At 39.9% G+C, this 25,061-nt stretch overlaps 1 protein-coding gene across 1 annotated transcript in view; it reads left to right on the forward strand.

The window, feature by feature from the left end:
• The window catches only part of GLP2R (glucagon like peptide 2 receptor), a gene marked incomplete at its 3' end in the record, with an annotated part of 43,294 nt that extends 23,520 nt beyond the window's left edge, over nucleotides 1–19,774 (forward strand). Inside the window, exons 8-13 of the mRNA XM_082008238.1 lie at nucleotides 1,486–1,546; nucleotides 2,746–2,815; nucleotides 8,839–8,927; nucleotides 10,510–10,648; nucleotides 17,223–17,264; nucleotides 19,436–19,774. Of these exons, the coding sequence (XP_081864364.1) occupies nucleotides 1,486–1,546; nucleotides 2,746–2,815; nucleotides 8,839–8,927; nucleotides 10,510–10,648; nucleotides 17,223–17,264; nucleotides 19,436–19,774 (740 nt within the window). The remainder of the gene's footprint in view (nucleotides 1–1,485; nucleotides 1,547–2,745; nucleotides 2,816–8,838; nucleotides 8,928–10,509; nucleotides 10,649–17,222; nucleotides 17,265–19,435) is intronic.
• Nucleotides 19,775–25,061: the final 5,287 nt, after the last annotated feature.

The raw sequence follows: 25,061 nt of genomic DNA on the forward strand, positions 1-25,061 counted from the left end.
TACTTTCCTTCGCTTTCACACTCATTCCCATCCTTCCTCATCTATTAAAAGTTTCAGTCAAAGCATAACACCACACTTCATTGTCCATTGCCAAGCCTTTGGGCTTTCTCCTCTGCTGCACCTTACACTTTAGCAGGTCCTTCTCACCATCTATGCCTTGGCTTCTCAGTTGCCTCTCACATTCCTCTTTAAAGAACCCTTGTACTATATTAATATGGCTGTATTAGCATCAGGTTACTGACACACCACAACCACTGTCTTTCACGCTGATTAGTGTTGTCTCCTTGATTCCTCACTCTTCCCACCTCTCTAATTCCATTTACTGCTTTGATTACCAGCTCATTGGAACAGGGACTAATCATTTTGTTAATTGTTCAAACTGCAACCCATACTGCTGTTGCTGAGCCAAGCAGGGGCGAACCATGCTTACACCTACTAAGACACTCTTCCTCAGCTACTGTCCAGGAACTGCACTTGATAACATCACCTCATCTTGCTGGGTACCATCTTTCCCCATGAGACAATCTCATATTCCCCTGGACGTGTAGCACACTTCCCAAGTGATCCATACCCTGATTATTCTCTCAGACCCACTTGTTGCACCAATGCCATCTCCCACTCAAGTAAGACTCTATCTCTTTCCCTATTTTACCCACTCAGAGGTCTATTATCTCTGAGAGTATTTTGCTTCTGGCCCTTTCCCTGTATTGCCACACTCCAGGTCCCCCCATGACTTTAGTTAGTGTCCCAGAATCCTGACTAGATCCTGTTCTGGCCCCAGTGACCCACATCTCCTCTCCTTTCTGACACATCCACCAGAAAATCTCCTGTGTGTTATTGGGCTGAGAATCCATTCGAACACCCGTCTTTTGTATCTCACATGCCTTGTGCTTGTGATTGAAGCTTGTGCCTGCACATTTGTAGACCACTGGAATACTATAGTAATCCTTTATTTCAGGGGTTTTTTTCAGTCTGCAGCTTATGATCTCCAGGAGGGAGGGGCAAGAATAGGGGAATGGGGACCACAGATTATCTTTAAGGGGTCCAGAAAAGGTAAGCCAGGAAAACAAGCCTTTGTCAGTTGTTTTAATTAACTAGATAGAGTTCCATTCCTCCACTGAAAACTCTTTAAGGTTCAACAAATAAAAATGTTAACAACTGGTGCCTTAGGTAGTCTGTGAGGCCTCAGGTGCCAATTATTTTGAATTCTGAGTCAGGAATTTAGAAGATTTGGACAGGTCAGCAGTTTATGTGTGTATATATATGTATATATCAGTTTGAAAATGCCAGATTCAACTATACAACAAAATTTGATTTTCTAATTGAATTACAATTGGGAAAAGCCAGGATCAGGTTGATTTTTGTACAATTCTAAATAGAAGACTGAAAAGCATATGTCTTTGTACCATGCACTACTGTAACACATCTGTGTTTTGTATGAACGATTCTGCAAGCTTGGCTGTAATTGACTCCTTTTCGTTTCAGTTGTTCCTATCCTGTTTGTGGGCCCTTGGGGAATAAGCAGATCAAAATTGGAGAACACAGGGTAGGTTACTAAATAAAATGTGCCTTAGAATACTGACTTTCTGTTAGCTTAATTTTTCTGGAAGTCCTTGACAGTAATTGACACAAGTATTCACTACTAGATTAAGATTATACAGAACCTATTAATACTTCCTACATTTTCTAGGTTCATTTTAGTACTTCTACATTAAGCTACTTCTAGGAATTCTCAAATTTACTCACACATAAATCAAGAAGTGCAATGAACGTTCACTGTTCCTGAAGCGAAAGCTATTGCATCCACTTGAACAATGAAGCAAATTATCAGCACAAACATCTTAACGGAGAGCATCTTGTTAGTAAGAAAAAGAGACCAGTGGTTTTGTTGGAAACCATCTACACTCTGCATTTAATTAGTATTTGCTGCCATTTTGAAAAAAAAAATCATTATGGAGGGTAATGGGAAAAACTGACATTCACTAAAAGTTGGTATTAAATGAAAGTGTTCAGTATTCACTGAATGAATCAGTAAGAGTAACTTGCACTAGTAAGCATCAGTTTTCCAGTCTTCTGGTCTTCCATGATGCTGTTAATGGCATCACATAGACTTTGGGATTCATGTATATTTCTTTTGTTCTCTTTTTTAATTCATGGTTCATAGAGAATTTGGGTTACAACACCAATATAGTTATTAAACAACAACATCAGGAACCAAATCACAATTATAGTCTCATAGACTTAGATGTTATATAGACTGTAAATAACAAGTCAAGATCCTACAGAGTTTCAGATTAATTAGCAAGAAGGAACATATGCATCGAGCAAGTTAGAAGGTTTGAGCATGAGAAAAGGAGACAGCTTCAAGGAAACATCATGCATACTTTTTAGGAGGTCAGGAACCATGGTCACAATTCATAGTTTCCCCGTTTCCAGTTTCCATTTTCATACAGATAAATTTTAGTAGGATGAATTCCATTATGAAGGTTTGGTGCTGTGTACAGTTGTTGTGTGGATCGAAAGACTGAGTTTACCAGATAGTTCTGAAGTCTGAAGTCTAGAGAAACCTCTCTCAACATTCAGGTGGAAAGATCTTCAGAATAAATACAATTACATTGCTCCTGAGTACCACCTGAAAAAGTTGAACTTTATCAACTTCCTTTTGAAATATATACTTAAGTTATGGAAGCTTTCTATTTTTTTTTCAATGAAAATAATGTAATTATATTTTAAATTATTCTTCAGATGCTGGGGAACAAATGAGCACATGGGAATCTGGTGGATCATCAGAGGACCAATGTTGTTTTCCATTGCAGTAAGAATTATTTCATCTATTTGTAATACCATGCACAAGCGTGATTGCCTTTTGTGACCCATTCACCAGCTATAATCCAATTCTTGGATTAGAAAAGATGAGAAAGTAAAAATTGAAAATGAAGTTTATTACTGTGTGTGGATAGGCATGGCTTCCTTTCTGTCTATCTACAAACAACAAAGATTTCAGTGTCAACCTCTCAAAACACTGCTGTTTATCTGTGCAGTGAATTCTGCACAGCTCCATCTATATGAAAGATAGAGCCTTTAACTTCTCATATTTTTAACTTCTCATATTTTTATACTCATTTTCTCAGTGAGCAGGTTACTTAGGAGAGTGCTACCATGTGGTGAGCACTACTAGAAAGCTCCAAATTCTCTATAGAGGAAGATCTTATAATAACAAAGATGCAGAGAAGTAGCAACAGAAATACTGATGGTCATGGGGAGAAAGCATTCAGTTAATAAATATTGAAGCACAGCATGACAAGACTGAGTTATTAATTTTTTTCTTAAACAAATGCAAAGAAGTGTACGCCTGAAAGGTGGTGATAATGAAGAGATGGAAATAGCGTGACTGAAACAACTCATGCGACATGATTATGAACACAGAATTTTGATAGGTGGGACTGTGGTGTGTCCCCAGAATATTTTACATTCTCATGCAGTCACCAAGGTATGAAAGGATTAGAGGAATAAGTGACTTGGTTAGCTAAACAGATAGCAAATGTTGTACAGAAGAGATGCACTTTACTCATGCAAATGTGTACAGGGAGTAAATGGAGGGCATTGGTTTCTGTCACACTGGGGAAAAGATGTGGAAATTAAAACTTTAGAGAAGAAATAATGGATTATGTTTTGCTGCTGCTGAGTTGGAGAGAACTGTGCGAGAGAGAAAGTGGGCATAGTTGGGACTCAGCTGTGAAACAGAGAAACACACTTAGTAGCCATCACAAAAAGTAAATAATTAAAAGGACAATGGAGGAGACTCTATCAAAAAAAAAAAAACAAAAAACAAAAAACCCAAAAAAACCCACAGTGGAGAGAAGAACCAGAAAAGAAAGTAAAAAAGCCTGAGATGTGAGAGGAAGCAAAAGCCAAAAAGAAGTATTAAGACAGACAGAAACTGTCCCAAAACTGAGGGAAAGGTCAAGACCTGAGGGAATAATGAAACAATTTCTTCCTGGATATGTCTAATTCTGAAATAAGACTCAATTATCAGTTTACTTTCTGAGGGCCTGAGCGGAAAATACACAACCAGTGGAACACGATCAGCAGAAACAAGTAACAACATTTCTGTTACATCAAAGAGATCAAGTGTTTTACTTTTGTTGTAAGAATATTAAGTTCACTGATGTTAGTATGCTCAACCCAGTCCAAGTCCCCTGAATAACAGGGAATTAAACAGACCTAAAAGGCAGAAATGCGTTCCCAAGTACAGCAAAAGGATGGCAGAAAATAGACAAGTCAAAGTTCAGACTAGATACAAAGAAATTTTTAAATATAACTTTCTAACCTTAATTCAGATATCCATGTCACTACTTGGAGAGCTCCTGTCATCATCACCCAAAATAGGAGAAAATACTTTTTCCTGTTTGCTGTTTTTTTTTTTTTTCCTCCATCATTTTTCATTGTAATTGATAAGATACAGTTCCCTACTACACACTAAAACACAGAATATCAAGGTGGACATAAAGTGACAGAGGAAACATAAACTTTTGTTCAAAATCCCTCTAACTAAAGTTGGCAAAAAGAGATGTCACCTTATATTTATATGTAAATAGATACATACACATACATGTTATTCCTCTAACAAAATTTTTAATCTCTTTTTTTTATATTACATTTTGGAATCTTCTGCCTTGGTGCTATTTCACAGATTCAAATAGCCCCAGCAGTTTAATTTATTCTGAGCATGTATCCTCTGATCATTACCAGTGCTTATAGTCATTAAGTATTAGAAAATACAGAAAAAGTGTTGAAGATATAGCATTATCACTTAGACTTTATGGACATCTTTCTACAGAAGAACAAGCAGCAGCTAGAGGACAGTTGAAGCTGTTTCACCTCCCAGCAATGTCTATAGAGGACCAGGCTCAGCTTCTTCCTGGGAAGACTTTCTTAGACCTAATTGCCTGTCTGTTGAGTCTTGTAGTATTGAGTCCTTGAAGTGGTGAAGGAACTCACATATCTTCACCCATTGCTTCTTACCTGTGTATTTTGATATCAATGCTCATTTTAGAAGGAGCCATAAACTTTATGAATAAATGTCACTAAGTCACCTTGTTGCTGTTAGGTTGCAGGACATTCTGTCCGTGATTGTTCCTCAGAATCCCACTGAGTGACCCTTACCTGGAAATTCTAAGGCAAACAGGAAATATATGTGCAGACCTGGTATCACAGAATCCAGTTTGCCAGTGTACATGATAGTGGCCAGCAGTGGAGCTGCACGTGGGAAGATGCCTTCTGTGGCATCACTTCACCACTGATACCATAGCAGAAACAGGGAAGGAATCAATGAGAACTGAAATTGAAAGGTTAAGCAAAAGGGATGATATCAGATTGCAGGAGAATGGAACATCTCTAACCTATCTAAAATCCACTGGCAAAATGTGTGTCAGCACTACCTCATGATGGTTGTGCACAGATTATAACAGCCAGGTACCACAGCTGGACCGTGTCCTCATAGGGCATCAGTTGGTGTACAGGTGAAAAGTTCATAAGCTTTTTCTCATGAAACATTAGAAATGCAAAGTTTGTACTTCCTTTTTTTTAATAATATTGAACCTTATTCCACAGTCCTGTTTTGTTTAAAAGAAAATTAAAAGAATCACAGGGAAAGCACTATGCTAGCTGGTATGTTGCTATTTACTGAGCAGCCCTATTCATATATAGTCAGTCTGGGAAACAATTATGGCACCTCGCTTTCATATATATTATTGCCATCCAGAAATTTCAGAGTGATTAAAAAATGAAGTCATTATCTGAGTTTGGTGGTGGAGAACTGGAAGAGACCATGACAGATGTAGTTCTTAACACTGATCTGAAAAACTCCATGTGGCATTTTGGTTTCTTTGTCCCACATTAGGTAAGAAATAAAGTATTAGAGCTCTTACACATAGTTAGAGTTTTAGATTTTATATTGAAATGACTGTTTCTAGACGTAATCCCAAGTTGTTACTGAAAAGTTTTACATTTTTGCTGTGGGGTAGGAGCTAGCTTTCATAATATCAGTGCTTATGATACGATCACCCTGCTGAGACCTTCAAAAGCACTGACGTAGGGACCGTGGCATAGATATTGTAATGACCAATTCAATGTATGGGTTGGATGAGCAGTGAGGTGGATTGAAAACTGGCTGAATGGCCAGGCCTAGAAGGTGGCATGAAGTCTAACTGGAGGCCAGTAACTATCAGTGTACCCAGTGCTGGGTCCGATCCTATTTAATATCTTCATAGATGATGTGGACAATGGGGCAGAGTGTACCCTCTGGAAGTTTGCAGACACCAAACTGGAAGGAGTGGCTGAGCTGAGTGTTGTGCTGCTAACCAGAGGGACCTTTCCAGGTTGGAGAAATGAGATGACAGGAACCTCATGAAGTTCAACATGGAGCAGTGCAAAGTCCTGCAGCTGAGGAGGTACAACCCTAGGCACCAGTATATGCTGTAGTCTGCCCAACTGGAAAGCGGCTTTGCAGAAAAGGACCTGGGGGTCCTGGTGGACACCAAGTTGATGATGAGCTAACAATGTGCCCTTGTGGGGCACAGAAAGTGAATGGTGTCCTGGGTTGCCTTAGGCAAAGCATTGCCAGCAGGTCAAGGGAGGTGATCCTTCCCTTCTGCTCAGCACTGTTGAGGACACACCTAGAGTGCTGTGTCCAGTTCTGGTCTCCTCAGTACAAGAGAGACATGGACATACTGGGGAGACACCAGCAAAGGGCCACAAAGATGATTAAGGGACTGGTGGATCTCTCCCATGAGGAAAGGCTGAGAGAGCCAGGACTGTTCAGCCTAGAGAAGACAAGGCTCAGGGGGATCTCATCAATGTATATAAATACCTGAGGGGATGGTGTAAAGAGGACTGAGCCAGGCTTTTTTCAGTGCTGCCCAGTGACAGGACCAGAGGCAATGGGCACAAACTGAAACAAGAGGTTTCCTTTGAATATCAGGAAATGCTTTTTCACTGTGAGGTTGACCAAGCACTGGCACAGGTTGTCTGAAAGGGTTGTGTAATCTCTATCCTCGGAGATATTCAGAAGCCATGTGGACATGGTCCTGGGAAATCTACTCTAGGCAGCTCTGTTTCAGCAGAGCGGTTGGACCAGATGACCTCCAGAGGTCCTTGTCAACCTCAACCATTCTGTGATTTTGTGATTTTGCTTCCATGTTCTAGTGCAAATTCTGTCTTTTCTGTTAAACATCAAGAGTAAAAATATTTCAATCTTATGAGAGTCATTTTCAGTGAAGTTTTAGTGTATTCTGTGAAAAGCAGAAGTTCATAATGGAAAACAATTTTTAGAATAAACAAAATTTTCCAAACAAAAGTAAGTTTGGATGGAAAATGCTCACTAGCTCTAGTTTTGAAAAACCTTACAGTGTTGACTATGATGAATTGTTTGTATTTGTAAAAACAAAAAAAATAGTAAAAGAAATCAAACTCTAAAAGTTAGGAAAGGCCAGAAGTAGAGTCAGCCATTTAAAGGTAACTCACCCCCTCTTGTACAGGTGCGCATCTATATCTCCCCTAATTTGTCCAAAGAGATGCCCACAAGATGAACTATTGCTGCAGAATAAAACAGGAATGCACAGTCTGCAAGACATGCACTTTAGTATCAGAAATGTGTGAATGAAAGAGGGCTCTTCATGAGGAAAAAGGATGATCCTGAGCTTAAGGTAGTTCAATGCTGCCTCAGAAAATTGCTTTCCAACTCTGTCTCTGTCCCCAAGTTCATACACAATGCTAGGGAAAATATCACAACTGGCTACTAACTTCTGGTTTTTGCTTTCTGAATATCCACACAGCTGATGGGGCAAGGGTTGAGCACTTCCAGTTGCAGCTAAAATAACAAGTATGATACTCTCAGTAACATAGTGCTGATGCCAATTGCTCTGCAAAATCAAACCAAAGCACCTCTAACTGGTGAGATCTTACACTTTGGACCTCCATCTACTTATGCTTTAGTTTTTTGTGTTTTGTTTTTTTTTTTAAGGGAATAATATCCACTTATCCACACTGTGATGTTTTAAAAGATACATCTGTGCACATTTGGGGTGAATAGCATGAAAAATGTTCGATTCTTTACACAGAGCTAAGGTTCAGCAGTAATAACTACCCACCAAAAGAGGACAAGAAAAGTAGTCCCGAATAATTGTCCATCCCCAAAATGAGGAAGAAGCGTTCTGTGTTAAAATTAAAATGTAATTTTGTACTGGAAGATCATGTATCATAACGTATGGCTGAATGAGGCAATGCTAAGTTTCTCAACTTTGCAACCTTAATAACTTTTTTGCATAAGGCTTTTGGTTTGTGGAAGTTAAATACTTAATGTCTCATAGGCATTTGAAGGCCTCATTAGAAAAGAAATATTTTCAGATTGGTCTTGGTCAAGTCAGCACAATTTAATTAACAAAGGAGTGAATTATTCATAAAAGAATGCCCAAGGCTTCCTTGGCTGGCTGTCTAGAGCCTCTTTATCTGAAAAATTGCAATCACTGCTGTTTTTTACCACATCCTGCTTACCTGTCATGGTTTGGTGAAGAGTTGTATGACCTAAAGGTATATAATCTCTGTTAAATGCCTCATTTGGAGAGAGTTGATACCAGCAGAGTCTGTCACTGCTGCTCTGTGCTCTCTGCTGCAGCTGTGGCAATAACCTGCTTCTGTTCCAACCTGATCACAGCTGCATTCCAGTTACTCAGTGACAGGTTTTACAACTGTTTAATATTAATTTTACGTTTCTTTAATAGCTATATGAGTAGTGTTGTAGCATTTATTGTAAATAACCCATATGTATTTTCTTTCAAGGTTAACTTTGGCATCTTCTTAAAAATTCTCAGAATGCTGATTTCCAAACTAAAAGCTCAGCAAATGAGTTTTCATGACTACAAATACAGGTATGTAATAAATAACAAAGAAATCCTATTTTTTTTTTTTCTCACAACATCAGAACGTTGCCAGTTTGTCCTTGCAGATTACACATTTACCTACCACCAATCAGGTGTAACAGATATTCAGAGTTTGATATAGGAAAGCCATCTGGGCAAACAGGCTCCACAATCTGAGAGGTAAAGGCATGTCAACACCTGCATGGTGAACATTTTGGGCATTTTCTCAAGGACTTTGCAATGCAGTAAGATCTCTGCTGTCAGATATCCTCACTGTGCACTTGTGGCTTCTACTGCTGTGACACATTTTTTTCCTTGACTGTGACAAAAGGTCCTTCAAAAGAAAAGGAGGTGTAGAAGATTTGTGGGATATTCCTAAGTGACAGTAGCATTTCTGATTTACTTTTTTCACAGACTCAGACACTGTTGACTCAAGATTGTCCCTGATCTTATTGTAAACCCAAATGAGAATGCTCTTGCAGACACTGGTGTGGGCTCTCTTGGCCAAAGTCTCAGTGATACATCATGTCTTATGTAAAGTCCTGGAGTTGTCCTTTGCACAAACATCTTCACACTTTGTGGGAACAGCAAGGGCAGACTGCTCTGCAAGGAGCTAAGGCTGCATTGAAAATTGCACTTAAATCTATGTAAACCTGAGGGTTTGTTATCTGCTTTCCACATCCCAGTTCTTTCCAGTTTTTAGTATCTTTAATCAAAGCATTGTGAATCCCTGTCTGCTACTACAGTCCTGTCTTACTAAGATTAATTATTTTATTGTCTAACAGGACTGGGCAGGTGGAGGCAGGATGGAAAGTCCACTACCAACTTCCTATTAAATTCCAGCATTAAGTCCCTAAAAAGAAGCATATTTCCATTTTCCTTCAACATTCAAGGTCCAAAAGATCTCAGCTATATTCTCCAGATTGCTATAAAAAGATTGTTGTGATGATAGTCACAGACAGCAGTGTTTGTATTTAACATTGCCTAATGTTTTATGTTATATTCTCTTTTCTACAGCTTATAATTTTGCTAAACTTTCAAAGATTCAAGCTATTCCTCACATTGCAAGTCTTCCCCAGAACTCACTTTCTATTGAGATCTCTTCTTTCATGCATACAAACATGTTCCCAGACTTGTTAATGAAGATTCTCTTCCATAAAAGTTATTCTGGTTGCATGTTTTAAAAAGTAGACAACTGCCGACAGTACCACAAACTTTCTATGCAGCTACACAGAGTTTTCAGCAGCAATAGGAAGGTCTAAGAACCCTGTTAACAGATCACTCATATTTATCTATGTAAATATTTTTCTGTTACCTAGCAGCTTAAGTTTGATGACAGTGATCCTCCTATTCAATTTCTTGTCCCTAACTTTTCACCTTAAACCCAAAGCCAAGATTCCCTCCTGTACAGACTTTTCTGCTCCAAAATTCGTATCTGGGAATTTGTCCTCAAAGTCACAAAACTACTAATACCATTCCAGAGTCAGAACATTCAGGGAACATTTCTGGAATAATTTCTTTAGAGATGAATTTTTTATTTTTGCACCAAGTATGTTGAAAAAATATTATAATCAAACATTTTCTTTTTAAGATTGGCAAGATCTACACTTGTGCTGATTCCATTGTTGGGGATCCATGAATTTGTATTTGCCTTCATCACTGATGAACAGGTGGAAGGATTTTCAAGACATATAAGACTTTTCATTCAGCTGACAATGAGCTCATTTCATGTAAGTACTGTTTTGCAAGTACCGTTTTTAGGGGTCATAGATCCACATACATATATTGCTCACCTATACATACCACAGATACACAGTCCTCTTATTTAATGTTACGCTCCAACCTATAATGTCTCTAAATTCCAACCCAAAGATTCTATGATTTGTAATTCTATAAATACACTATTATGGTGACAAGATAAAAAATTAACAAACTACATATTCAAAATATGATAGTCCCAAAGACCAAAAAAGAAGTCTGCCATCTTTGGAAACAGTGTGTCCTATATTGTCTGGTAATGGGTGACAGTTCATGACAGACCGCTGTTCTAAAAACAGGATTAAAGTGGTCTATTTAAAATATGTGTTTAATATATGCTAATTCCTAAAAAGCACTGGATGGCTCTTTTTATCAAGACTTTCAGATGATCTGTTGAGTTTGCACTCACACTGAGGAGAGAGTTGGTTCTGGAGAAGAGCAATTTTTCAGTGCATAGTACATGTCCAGCATACTTCAAACACACAACAATGACTTTGTTGTCTTGCTACTGTACAAACAAAAAGCAGTCAAGACTCTTTGCACCAGGAGATACAAGGAGGAGCTTCACTTTAGCTTGGGTAGTTGGGGCAGTCAGTTCATGACTGACACATCACTGACAACAGCAGGCCTCTGGGGCAGTGCTTAGCTTTTAGGACTTTTTCCAAAAGGAGTTGAATGTAAACTACCTGGCATTTGGGGCAGTTTGATGAAAGGATGTGCAGATCTGAATACTGTGAGAACAATGAGCAGAGTTAAAACATTTGCTGTAAGGAGAAGCATGTGAAAGATAAGCAAGAACTGCTTTGTGTGTGGTTCAAGCCTACAGGACACACTCTGAGCACACCTACCAGAATAATGCCCTCGAGCAAGTGCATTGAAGACATGTCTTGTACAAGAAGTTTGTCAGGGCCATGACTCACCTGAGTTGCGTGCTGTTCAGCAGTTGTATCAGAGGTACTTCTATGCAAGCCTAGAGAAAAACTCAAAGCCATTTTTTATGCCAAAACCACACCTACATACTTCAGGCCTCCACAGTTCACATATAGGCATCAAAGATGTCACCTGAGATAGATACCCTTTTGAGGACTTCACTTTGGGTCTTCTACCTCTTTCATGGGTTTAAGTATGAATTCAACAAAACACTTAATACATCAGAAATGAAACATAGAAACCCACCATTAATTCAGTGAATAAGCACCAGTAAAAAAGTCTACTTTTGCACACTAGACCCCTGATTAGTGCACTCCTCTGGGAAACAGAGACAACACAGGCCCCAGCTAGGAGATGGTTTAATCTGTTCCAAATAAGTCTTACACAGCACCATTTCCTCCTGCCCAAACAAAGCTGTGTAAGCCAGCAACCAAAGATGTAAAATTCACTGAGAGGAAGGAGAATGAAAGAGAATATGAATGTGTGGCTTAGTGGTTACAGCAACTGGCAGGGAAAGGAACTTTTTAAAGCCTAGGCACCTGTCTCTGAGTGCTGATACCATTTACATTAAATAACTATAGATGTAAAAAGGTAAGAAAAAATTTATGTAATCAGAGGAGCAAAGAGTAGAATATCTCAGCACTTGCCTTACTCATCCTTGACTTCCACTCATGGCCTCGTGAGACATGGCGGTGTCAATATTAACCTGCCTTGATTCAAGAGAAGGTGCAGATGTGCATCCACCCAGACAGCCTGGTAACTGAGTGACTACTCTAGGACATGGCTGTGCCTGTGGAGAGGCACTAGGTATTTCTCATACTTCCAGGTTATTGAGCAAAATCTGGGATATATCACAACAGCCAGCTTCTCCTTTGAAGAAATGCACATTGACCCACTGATTATAGCTAAATCCTTAACACAGGTGTCTAAGTCCCTGAAAGGAATAATTGAAGAAGTTGCATTTTCTGCTTTGTCATTTTTTTCTTGGTTGCTTTCATTCAATCATTGAATCATTTAGGTTGGAAAAGATCTCTAAGATCATCAAGTCCAACTGTTAACCTAGCACTGCCAAGTCCACCACTAAACCATGTCCCTAAGCACCACATCTACACATCTTTTAAATACCTCCAGGGATGATGACTCAACCACTTCCCTGGGCAACCTGTTCCAATGTTTGAGCACTCTCTCAGTAAAGGAATTTTTCTTAATAACCAGTCTAAACCTCCCCAGGAGCAACTTGAGGCCATTTCCTCTTGTCCTATCACTTGTTACGTCAAAGAAGAGACTGACACCCACCTTGCTACAACCTCCTTTCAGTTGTAGAGAGCGATAAGGTCTCTCCTCAGCCTCCTTTAGCCTCTCTTTCTGCAGGCTAAACAGTTTCCTTAGCCACTCCTCATAAGATTTGTGCACTTGACCCTTCACCAGCTTCGTTGCTCTTTCTTTGGACACCCTCCAGCAACTCAATGTCTTTCTTGCAGTGAGGGGCCCAAAACTGAACACAGTATTCGAGGTGTGACCTCACCAGTGCCGAGTACAGGGGCACAATCACTTCCCCACTCCTGCTGACCACATTATTTCTGATACAGGCCAGGACACTGTTGGCCTTCCTGGCCACCTGGGCACACTGCTGGCTCATATTCAGCCGGCTGTTGACCAACATTCCCAGGTCCTTTTACACCAGGCAGCTTCCAGTTACTGGGCCATTGTGAGTCCCAGTCTAGGTGTCTGGTGCCCCATTGTCCACCCCATTCAGTATATACAGGAGTTTAGCACTTAACTTGACACTTCAGAAAAATTGCACTTGTGTAGGCCTGGGTATTCAGTCTTGGGTCACAGCATTTAACTCCCCACTGAACATAGTTTCCTAACCCTTAAATGCTTATATTCACCGTGTTCCTACTGGTTAAAGGAATTCTGGTATTTTCTCCCAGCAATAAAAAGTTCACCTCTATATTTTCCTCCCATGGTTCCCAAGATTGAAGTCTGGCAATGTCAACACCTGTGTCTCATATCTACTCCCATATCTCCACAGGGAGGAGCTGTTTTTCCTCCTAGTAATCTTGACCAAGATAACTCTTCCCATTTTGCTTGCAAAGGAAGGAGACTCCATTAAGTTCAAGTCTTTATGAGATACCATTCATAAATTCTAACTAAGATTTTAAAAGACTCTCTTTTTAATGGAGTTGCCATATATCCAGTTCTCTCAGAAGGCACACAAGGTAAACCAGGTAGCAATTTTTTTGCTCTCTTTCCTGAGCAAAGAAAGAGCTTTCTTGCTGTCTTCTGAAAGAACTAGACACTTCAGGATGTACCAACACATTCTTTGGGCAAAAGAGGTTCATTCCTGCAATAGCCCATTTGAAGTGTCTGTGTATCAAGATTTTCTTCCCCCCAGAAATCATAACTGTGAGAATGTCTGTCCTCATACAAAGTTGGCTCTGTTTCCCTAAAGGATGTGTTCATTCACCATATCTGCAAAGTGACACTATGGCCTCCTATATGTACACTTATAAAAAGTACTGTGCTCATGAAAAAACTGTTAGAGCCAAGAGAAAATTTGTCAGAGCACTCACATGGGTGGAAGAGATAGAGGGACTAGCAGGTGGAAAAGAAGTTACTCACCGATACAGTCAGCAGAGTGTTTTAGAGATGTTTATGCCCTTGGCTCTCTTTCAGTCACCCTGCCTTAGTAGCGTGTAAATAGGCAGAAACTTGAGGTAGCGAAGGAATGAGAGTGTAGCTCTGGCAGCTCTGTGCCCTCGTAGCTTGGCTGCAAGCATGAAGGTGCGAAGGAGCCACACTACAGCTTGAGGGGAAAAATGTTCAGGCAGGCAAAGGGTGTTCATGCAGACCCACTACCCTAAGGGGGCGAGCTGACATGGTGTTGAAGTACATGTTTCTCAGTTAGATATATCCTTACTTGGAGAGGTTGCAGTGACTAGATGTTATTTTAAGAAACACAGAATCATTTTAAGTGAAAATTTTATTTAGTGGCTTGTACAAAGAAATCTGATAGAAGATAGCTTACTCATCCCTGCTAGAAAACACAAACTTCATTCCTTTTAGAGGCAGATGCACTTGCTCAGCTACATGGCACAGTTTAGAAGCAAAACTTCTTTTCAAAATAGCCAAAGATGTTAGACAATGTTTATTGCAGATTTGCTTTTTTAGCTACAGCATTATTTGTGAAGGGATTAGCAAAAAAGCACACAAACTGTACACAATTACATTTGTTTAGTCTGTAAATCTTGGTAGTTTTAAAAAGCAGTTAAATTTCTGTTAAAGAAAACAATTACCTCTGGGATCTCATCTGGAGGTTTTAGCTCAAACGTTTTCAAGGAGCACAAAACTAAATTCTAAATACGAGTTGTGCAGTAGATACGATGCGTCTTTGCTTTAGAAAGATCTTGGCTCACTGTTGCATGCAAACTGGAAAAAATACTGGTTTCTGGTGGATAAAACACAGCTGTTTAATGAGTAATTTACCATGCTGCCATTTTCAGTAGAGCTGAAGAACAAGTGTGAGGCTTACACATGCATCTATCCTTTCCTATTGGTTATTGTTCTAATAAACATTAATTTCTTCCCAATTTCTGATTTTTCTTTTTCCTTCACACTGTGATCATTTTAAAAACATATGCCTTGGAAGTCATAACATACAGGAGAGATTTCTAAGTACGAATTTTCATGTATTACAAAAAATATTAATATAAGGAAGTATGAAATAAATTAGGATATAAAATCAAAATCAAACATGAATAATCACTAAATTTTCCACCTTCTGGTAGGATTTTGCAGTGCTTCTACCTGTCACTGCACATTCTGATCTTGCAGCAGCAAACTAAATTCATATAGGGATTTACAAACTTACATTAAACACAGAGGTGCCACTAGTATTCACAAAATCCTCTCTTAATCTTGTGAGTTTCTACATTTCTGGCAGTGGGTATCATCAGGCTTAGCAGCCACGGGACTTAACAGCACCATGTAGTTTAGATTCTATTTCTGCTTGTGGTGCCCATGAGGCCAAATTTATAGCTCATGTTCAGAACATGAACTATAAAAAAAATAAATTAAAAAAATGCAGTAGAGACAGTTTCATGGACTTTCTACCCAAAAAAGAGAACTATCTCCAGGTGCAGAAGTAGTTCTGCATAAAAAGCTGCTTTTTAAGCTATTAAACTTGTATTTATTCATCAGAATCTCTCTCCATATTTTCTGAGTCTTCTATAACTATTATTCTAAAATTTATCTCCATAGTAAAATATCTATTGTAAACTCTAGTGACCACAATATTTTGTGGGTTTTTTTCATATTTCTGTCAAATAATTCAGATGTAGATGATTATTTAAAAGTTACATTAATAAATTGCCTTTATCTTGCTATCATAACCCACGGGACGCATGAAATATAGTGGAAATTAAATACATGGAAAAAGCAATTGTGAATGCTATTTCTCCTACCCCATTTCCGGTGGTGTGGCAAATAAACTGTTCTTTTTCATACTTACTGTACATATGCTTAAGTAATTAATGACTCCAAACCTTTCAGCATTGCTAGAATATTAACAGGCTCAAGATGGTTGAGTGGTTAATGCTAGGGATAGCTAGTGGTTAATGCTAGATATATTAAAAAATATTGAAGCTGTTGTGTATGAGAATTCCTTTTTAAGCTTTTGTCTGAGAAAAACAGAAACATTTCTGGAAAAGTATGAGTGTGAAAACAATTGAACGATGATGTCCGCTGTGTTATATATGGCTATGACACCTTTTTACTTTACATTGCCTTGGGACTGATAGTCAACAGTATTTATTCTCTTCATCAGAACTTGTGTTATAGATGTGTTTAGACATACCAAAAGAAGTGCATTTCCTGAAGCAATGGTAATAAATCTGCATAACTGTTCCAGACTGTTAGGCTGAGATGTATGCATGTATGCTGTTTTGACCTGAGATCAAATATAGACAGAAAGTAAGAAAATTGAAAGAATAATTTTGGGGTTGGTTTAAAACAAGTTTTCTCTCTAGGATTTTTTTTCTTTTAAAGGTCTTTATTTAAATCTATTTCAAAAGAAAAATGGGAATTCAAAATAGCCATACACTTAATACATATAGAACACTTAATACAGCTGAGCAAACTGGCACTAATCTATCACTTAACATAGCACTAATATTTAAAAGGTACCCAAATGAGATCCCTCTCAGTAGTCTCATTTGCAAATCAAACAAGCACAGGGGTAATATGAGACCTGAAGCTGCTTTTTTTTTGTTTTACCCTGTTTAGAAATAGCAGCAGCAACAGTATAACAGCAGTAGTTTGAAAAAAAAGATATTATGTGGTAGTAAAGAAGATAACATGGAATATCAAACTGGGTTGTATAGTCTCTGTTCTTCAGCATCTGCCCTACATGTGCCCTACATTTGCTAAGGCACCATAAGAAAACAAGTTAATGGGTACTTCAATAATAAGTAAATACAGGCAACTAGTTTCATTTTTGAACATTAAGCAGCGTTGTTTATACTTTGGCTTTAACACTAATGTCATCTTTGAACTAAAACTTCAGGTATTTCCTGTGCACTCTAACTTTTTCCTCTTACTGTCTTTCTCTTACAGGGATTTTTTGTAGCAGTTTTATACTGCTTTGCTAATGGAGAGGTAAGAGACAATGCTATGAGAAAAGTTTTTAGTTGATTAATAAAGTATATTAACGACGCCAAGAAGAATTAACACACTGAGTAGCCCTGCTTATTTGAGAACATGCGTGCATTCTTTTGAACTGGTATAATTGTTTTATAGGAAGAGAACAGCAAGACCTCTCACAGGTTTGGGATTCAAATACAAAAGTATTTCCACTAAAGCCTGAGTGGCTATAGCACTGTGGAGGTATGGATACACTGGAGTGTTTGAAATACCAGTCCAGGCTTATGGTCAGCCACCTAAACCCCATTCCTTTAATCAGCTGGAAAACCAGACTTCATGTTTGGCCGGGCTAAACCCTCTCTTAGTTTACCCCTAAGTCCATGTGAAGCAACCAAATTTGGGGTGCTTTAATATCTTAGACAGCAACATGCTGAAAAAGTAATTTAATGCATGCACTGCTCAGGACATGCCTAGACTTGATGTGAGGGGATTCCTTGTCTGGAACTTGTCTCCTGCTATGCCTCAAGGGACAGCTGGGAGTTCAATTTGCTCCATGCCAGGATTTAGGCAGATCAGTGATGGCTTTTATGCAATGAGATGACAGTAGAGAAAGCTATCCTCCTGCCCAACATAGCATGAAGACTGAATTCAGACCAGGTTGCTCGGGGTTTTGTCCAGCTAAGCTTCAAACCCCCTCCAAGGACAAAGGTTCCGCCACCTTTCTGGTTCTCTGTTCCAGTACTCCACTGTACTCAGGAGGAAACATCTTTTCCATATATTGTTAGAACTTCCCCTATTTATTTCAATTTATGCTCACTATCTCTTGTGTCCCTACCAAACACCTCTGTAGAGTGCCTGGCTCCATCTCCTCCATGATCTCTTCATAGGCCGTATTTAGGCCCTCAGCATAAACGAGCCCCATGCACTCAGCCTCTCCCTCATAGGGCAAGTGCTCCAGCCTTGATCTCTGCTGTTAAGTTCAAGCTTATCTACACGGTTTTTTTGCTGGGGGCACAAAATTAGATGCAGCATTCAGAGGTAGTCTAACGGTTACTGAGTAGAGGAGAACAATCGCTTCTCTTGATCTACTGGCTCTGCTCCTGCCCGTACAACCCAGCACCTTCATCATCATCACAGCTGCCTTTGCCTTATCATACTGACTTGCTACAGGCTACCTCAGAAAATGATGCTATGTAGGCTGTGGAATCAATCATCTCATTTAATTTTAAATGTTTTCTAAGTTGAATCTCACTGTCTGTACTTCCCTTATATTTGGTCCGGGTGCAGACCTCGACTGCTCGCAATAAACAGACACACATCCAGCATCAGCAGCACTTAAGAGCCTGGCACAGCCAGCTGGCATGGTACACTACACTGACGCAGGTACATGCATTTGGACCCTTTCTTAAAGGCTCCAGTGAAACAAACAAGATGGGCTTTACACAAATGTAGGCCATATGTTCCTAATATTTAACAATGAAACCTGCAGCAATTTTGGAACTACTTAAACAAAAAAGAGAGCTGGCACTTGTATGCAACACAGGACTACTTGTCTAATATTTGCGAAGGGCACATGGTAGGGTCTCTCATCAGCAGTTAAAAGTTGCTCTTTTGGCCTTCTACCTCCTGGCCCAGTTGAGCTCTCGGGTCAAAGGGCCTGCTGGTTAGGCAAGGGCCCATCGTGCTCCTCTGGGTGGGCCTGGAGCCTGCCCTCCATCTGCAGCACTGGCTAGCATGACACAGGCAGCTGGACGCTCCGTGCTGAGGATTTAAGGAAGCTGGCAGATAAAAAGCTTTGACAAAACAAACCAGATATCCAAGCACAGCACTCCAGCAAAGCTGCATGGTCCTCATTTCCACAGCCCTTGGACTTTCCTCCTCCTCACTTCATCAGGCTGTAAACATGGAAGTCACACACACGCATTATGACGGCAGTGTATCAGAGACTCGGGGGCTGGGAAAAACTTCACTAAGTTAGAGTGAAGAGGTGGACTCCTAAGGTTGATTTAGTGGACAAGTCTGTTTCTACCCTGCAAGGACCTCACCAGATGCGAGGTGCACCCTAAAGCCATAGGAAGCTCAGCACTTCCACAGTCCCTCTCATTCTACAACTAGCATTTGGGTTAGTGGGCTGCAGGGTGGTCACAAGACATCACCATGGACAGACTGTTTTCTTCTCCCCCCAGGTGAAAGCAGAGCTCCAGAAGCAGTGGTCCCGCTTCCTGCTGGCAGATCCCTTTGGCTGTAAACTGTGCTTTCTTGGGGAAAACATAAAATACCTCAGGAAATGTTCACAGAAACGAAATAAACAGCACCTCGGCAGCAAACACCACTTGTGCCCGGAGGCCAGCGAGCCCTGCAGCGTGCAGCTCCAGCAGGTGCTAGTGACGCAGGGATCGGATCTCAGCTCAGAGCCAGGCTGTGCGCTCCCATCTTGTCCATGGGCAAGCATGTCAGACAGCAGTGAAGGAGAAGTCACCACTGGAGAGACAACTGAGGAAGTCTTCGAAGAAAGTGAGATCTAGAAAGCTGTCCACTAGGGCACCACCTTCCAACAGTCACAGTATTTTGAAAGATCTTCTCTCACCTCCAGACTTGGGATGCTGAAAGAGATGGACATGGGAGCAGGATGTACTCTGGAAATGAGGGGACTCTGGACACACACATGGCATCCCAGCAGCTTCATCCATGCTTGACTGCCATTCTACTCACATAACAGGGAAATATTTTGTTTTTCTCTTTCATAGGTGTGTTCATAAATAGAGATATGTATGTAGAAGACTCTTCTCTCTGCAGACTGAAATCATTCCCCATCTCAAAAAAAGTTTCAGGCCAAACCAGACACATTGTTTAAGCAAAATGAAAGGATGCATATATATATAAAAAAATATTAATATAGATATCTAATATATATATATTAAAAATTGCTAGTCACATAGCATTTGTTACACATTTTTCCTGTACTTTACTGGCAAGCACTCTATTTTAACTTAAATGCCTGCAAATGTAATAAAACATATCCAGGGCAACTGGCTGTAGGTGGCCCTGCTTGAGCAGGGGGATTGGACCACATGGCCTCCAGAGGTCCCTTCCATCCTCAACCAGTCTGTGATTCTGTGAAAACACTGTGTGTCAAATAAATAATTTTCAGGGCTGTTCGTGGGCTCTATTCACACATCTTCTCTCCACCACATGCCAACACTGTGGCTGCCCTTCTGGCTTTCTCTGCTTCTAATCTCTCCATGGGGTGGCTTTTCCCTTAGACCCTTGCTGCCAGCTTTACAACTGTAAATGGCCCTTTTATGAGATAGGTTGCCTATTTGATGTGTTGTTTGAGCAGACTAAGTTTATGCATCTTATACAACTTGCCAATGCTTTCTACAAATGTTTAGACATGTAAATTTTACCAATTACAATATACTGCTTTCTTGCAAAGAACAGATAAATTCATTGATTAGCACTAGGTCAAGAACACATTTGAGCTGTTACATTTCTGGTACTTTTCAAAAAGTATTTCTTTTACAGTTGTATCAGTGTTAAGAACTTAACATATTTAGTCAATAAGAAGTTGTATATTTTGGTAAAATATTAATAAAATGTAAATATTTGATCCATTAAAAAATATATCTGCAGTTTTAAAAGGCTTTTTACCAGAACGTTCACTCTACTTATATAGCATTTTACTGCAGTAGATTTATCCACCACCTATTACAAGCACCAGACACTACGTACTTGTTGACCATGTCTTCTCCAATTTAAAAAAGACTGATTTCTTCTAGAGCTGTTGTTTAAGATATTAAAATGCTTGAAGTGGTTTAGAATGTATTTTACTTGGTTGTTAAAGGTGTGAAAGTTGTAAGATTTTACTTTCAGTAAAATAGTTTACTTTTTAATTGCATTTTAAAGTATTTCAAATGGTCAAAACTGGCTAGTTTTTGTGCTCTCAATAGCAGTCCCTGCTAGGTGCATTTTCCCCTATCCATTATATGTGTGGTCTTTTTGCCTTTTTTGGTTTATAAATATCAACTTTTTTAATATAAGCAGACCCTGGAGGCCTGATAAAAACAATTATCACATGGATTCCTTCAGAAACAATGTTTGTAAGTAGATAAATCAGCAAGTTTCATCATAAAAATATAGCATTATTTATTATATCACTAAAGTACAGAAATACTGAAGTACCACACTTACGGCCATATTTATCTTTACAGAAATATTACAAGCTCCTCAGTTCTAAATAAAATATTAAGCAGTCTAGAAGAAAGCAGCACACTCAAAAATTCAAACATCTTAGTAGAGCCAAGGAAAACAGATGAAAAAAGTCAGTGAATATAGCTGACTCTTCTCTTAGGAAGGTGAAGGTCTGCAGCTAGGTATTGTCCTGGGATTTTCCTTCTGCCCTTTGTGGAGCCCCAGAGCTGCAGGAGGGACACTGCAGCCAGAGAAGCTGGTAAGAAAAGCTGCAACAGGTCCCTGTGATGTGAGACAGAAGCCAGACAACTTGCCAGGATTCCTACAAGTGCACAGACTGGAGAGAGAAACAGTTGGGAGAAAGGACAAAAAATATGATGTTCCGATGAAACAAGAGGTGGAGGAGACAGATCGACCCAAACTGGTTTGTTTGCCAGTGATATTTTGTGTAAATTACCTATCCAATTTGCACATAGATTAATAACATTAGCCCAGGGTTTTATGCTTGCGTAGAGCTTGTAACAGGATTGCTCTCTTTATCAATCAATTGCTCACCTTTACTCCCCAGATTTCTACTGCCTTTGCCTTATGAGAAAGACTGGTGTGAGCTAAAGGCTTCTTCCCTCTCTACGAGAGAGTCCATCCTCCCATGGTCCTGGTGAGTTTGGTCTTTGCTGAGTCAGTCCATTAAGTAAGACAAGGTGGGATATTCATGCTCAGGACATCAGAGACAACCCACACTAAAACCTGACTCCCACAGCTTTGAAGTTGTCTTTGCAAAGGATTTTGCTTTCCATCAAAACTTTTATGATAAAAAAAAAAAAGAATTTCAAGTCCAAAATAGCTTGTGGGTTCAACAGAGCTTTCCCATCAGATGTAGAGTGATAATTGATTTGATTTGTACAAATAAGGTTTACACAATCTTACTAATCTGCTGTGAGACATGCTATAAATTTTTATGTTTTACTGCACATAAAGCACAACCTTCCAGATACAATGGCTCCTTCTATGGCCAGAGATGTCAACTATATGCTAATTATAAATGTGTACTTACATTCTCTGTTTAAATATATTGCTTCTACATACCAGGGTCTGTGCCTCAAAGGCTCAAATAGTAAAGCACAAACACTCCAGTCTGGAGAGCTCTCTGTTGGTTATGCCTTGGAATCAATAGTACCAGTTTGTATTTTTTAAAATATGGAATAAATCCGGTAGATTAAGAGAGATGTGCCAGTTCTGTCATGTTTGATGTGCTCTCTTCCCAAGGCACCAAAACGAAGTGAAGTAAGGCAAAGAGTTACACATGTGCCACCTCATTGAATCCTATGAAAAAGTCAAGTTTGGGAAGGTTGGATGTGTGTGAGACACTCCAGCACTAATGTTCTGTTTTGTTCTAGTGCAAACATGAATTAATATAACAAACACCTTTTTTTTTTTTTTTAAGAGAGAGAAGGCAACTTTAAAAGGATAGATAAATTAAGTATCCTATGACAACTTGTTCTTAAACTACAGCTATCTTCACTCTGGGATGTTGAGATTGGGATAGGAGGAGGTCTATCTCAGCTACTGACCAAAATATGGTGTAGTAATGGTATTCTTACACCTCTACTGTCCTTAAAGATCTGCCAGCTCTCCTCTGCTCCCTTGTCCCTGAGGGCGGTTTCCCAGGGAGTCCTATTTACTAACTCCCTGAAGAGCTGGAATTTGGCTTTCCTAAAATTCAGGGTCCTGACTACTCTTTGCCTGCCCCATATCCCTCAGGACTGCAAACTCCATCAGTGCATGATCACTGCAGCCCAGGCTGCCTCCAATCTTGACATCACTAATTACCTCACTTGCGTTGGTGACCAACAGGTCGAAGTATGGCATCCCCTCTAGTAGGGCCGTCTATTACCTGGCACAGGAAGATTATCTTCAATGCAATCCAGGAGTCTCCTGGATTGCCTACAGCTCGCCAGGCTAGTTTTCCAGCAGAATGTCAGGGTGGTTTGTCTCCCAGCACGTTGAGAGCCTGTGAGCACGATGCCTCCTGTAACTGCAGTGAGAAGGCTTCATCTACAGGCTCCCATTGATGAGGCAGCCTGTAGTAGACACCAACCACAAGGCTCCCTTTGTCGCCTCGGTCTCTTATTCTTACCCATAAGCTTTTGACCTGCTTGTGTCTATTCTTCAGAGACAGCTCTTCACACTCTATCCATTTCTTGACAGAGAGGGCAATGCTTCCGTCCTTTCTTCCTCCCTTGTCTGGGAGCATATCAGCATCCTGTTTGATTTTACTGTGTTCCACATAGGTCCTTTCCTCACAGTGTCACAGTTTCCCTCCCTAGAGGACCATATGATTGCCAGAAAGTGACACAATTTGCAGGGAGTTTGGGCCTGCTTGAATGTGGAGAGCTGACTCCACATGATGTGTACCCCTCACCACAGATACCACATGGGCCACCTCAACAGCAGAAATTACGAGACTGATCTGCTGTTCCTGGCTTCTCCTCTGTGTTTAAGCACTGGTTCTTAGGTCTGGCTTTATATAATGTTTTATATATGGCTTTATATAATGCTCTGCAGTCTGCCCTACTGCAGAATCTTCTCTTCAGGCAGACAGTGAGGCTTAGCAAAGAGGGTGCTCAACACCATCTAGAAGAACTAAAGAAAGTAACAAAAAAATTGCACTAGGACTAATTCTTCAGCTTTTTCCTGCCTCCTTTGTCTCACAATGCCACCTCTGGCAGGTAGCCAGAGTTTAGGGGTGAGAGGAGGCAAATGGCATTTCCACTTAAAGCTGCCAGTATGTGCTTTAAGCACACTCACATTGGATTTTCATGGACATAATGAACAGAGGACTGGGAATGAGGATGTTTAAATTTTACACAAGATGACTTCTACCTTGTTGGGTAGCTTTAGAAAAGTCATGTCAGCTCCATGTACTTCAATTTCCCCTTTGTGAAACAAAGCTGACAGTAATGACTGCTTGTTCAAAGCAAGGCAGGACTATCTATTACTATTTATTACTAAATCCAAAATGTCAAAGAGTCAGACAAGAAATATAAATGTCCAAAGCCAAGCTAAAATATAATACTTTAATTTTTAAATTTTTTTTCTGTAAATCTTATTATTTCCAGACCAATGTCCTGCTTTAGGTGGCTTGATGCATTTGTATTAGCATTGTTCCAGTAGCATCCTTAAAAGCAGGAAAGGGGTGGTGGGCTGCTAATGGCTCAGGGTTACAGCAATGGAGAGCAGTAATGCAGCAGGAAAGACATAGCACAAGTCTTTTTATTTGTACCTTATAAGGAGTAAATAATCACAGAATCACTAGGTTGGAAAGGACCTTCAAGATCATCAAATCCAACCATTAATCCAGCGCCACCATGTCCCCTAAACCATGTCCTGAAGTGCCACATCCACATGTTTTTTGAACACTTCCAGAGATGGCGACTCCACCACCTCCCTGGGCAGCCTGTTCCAATGCCTGACCACCCTCTCAGTGAAGAAATTTTTCCTAATATCCAATCTAAATCTCCCCTGGCGCAACTTGAGGCCATTTCCTCTTGTCCTATCACTAGTTCCTTGGGAGAAGAGACCAAAACCCATCTCACCATAACCCCCTTTCAGGTAGTTGTA

The sequence above is a fragment of the Phaethon aethereus genome, assembly GCF_964289735.1.
Source record: "Phaethon aethereus genome assembly, chromosome: 18".
NCBI classification, from domain to species: Eukaryota; Metazoa; Chordata; class Aves; order Phaethontiformes; family Phaethontidae; genus Phaethon; species Phaethon aethereus.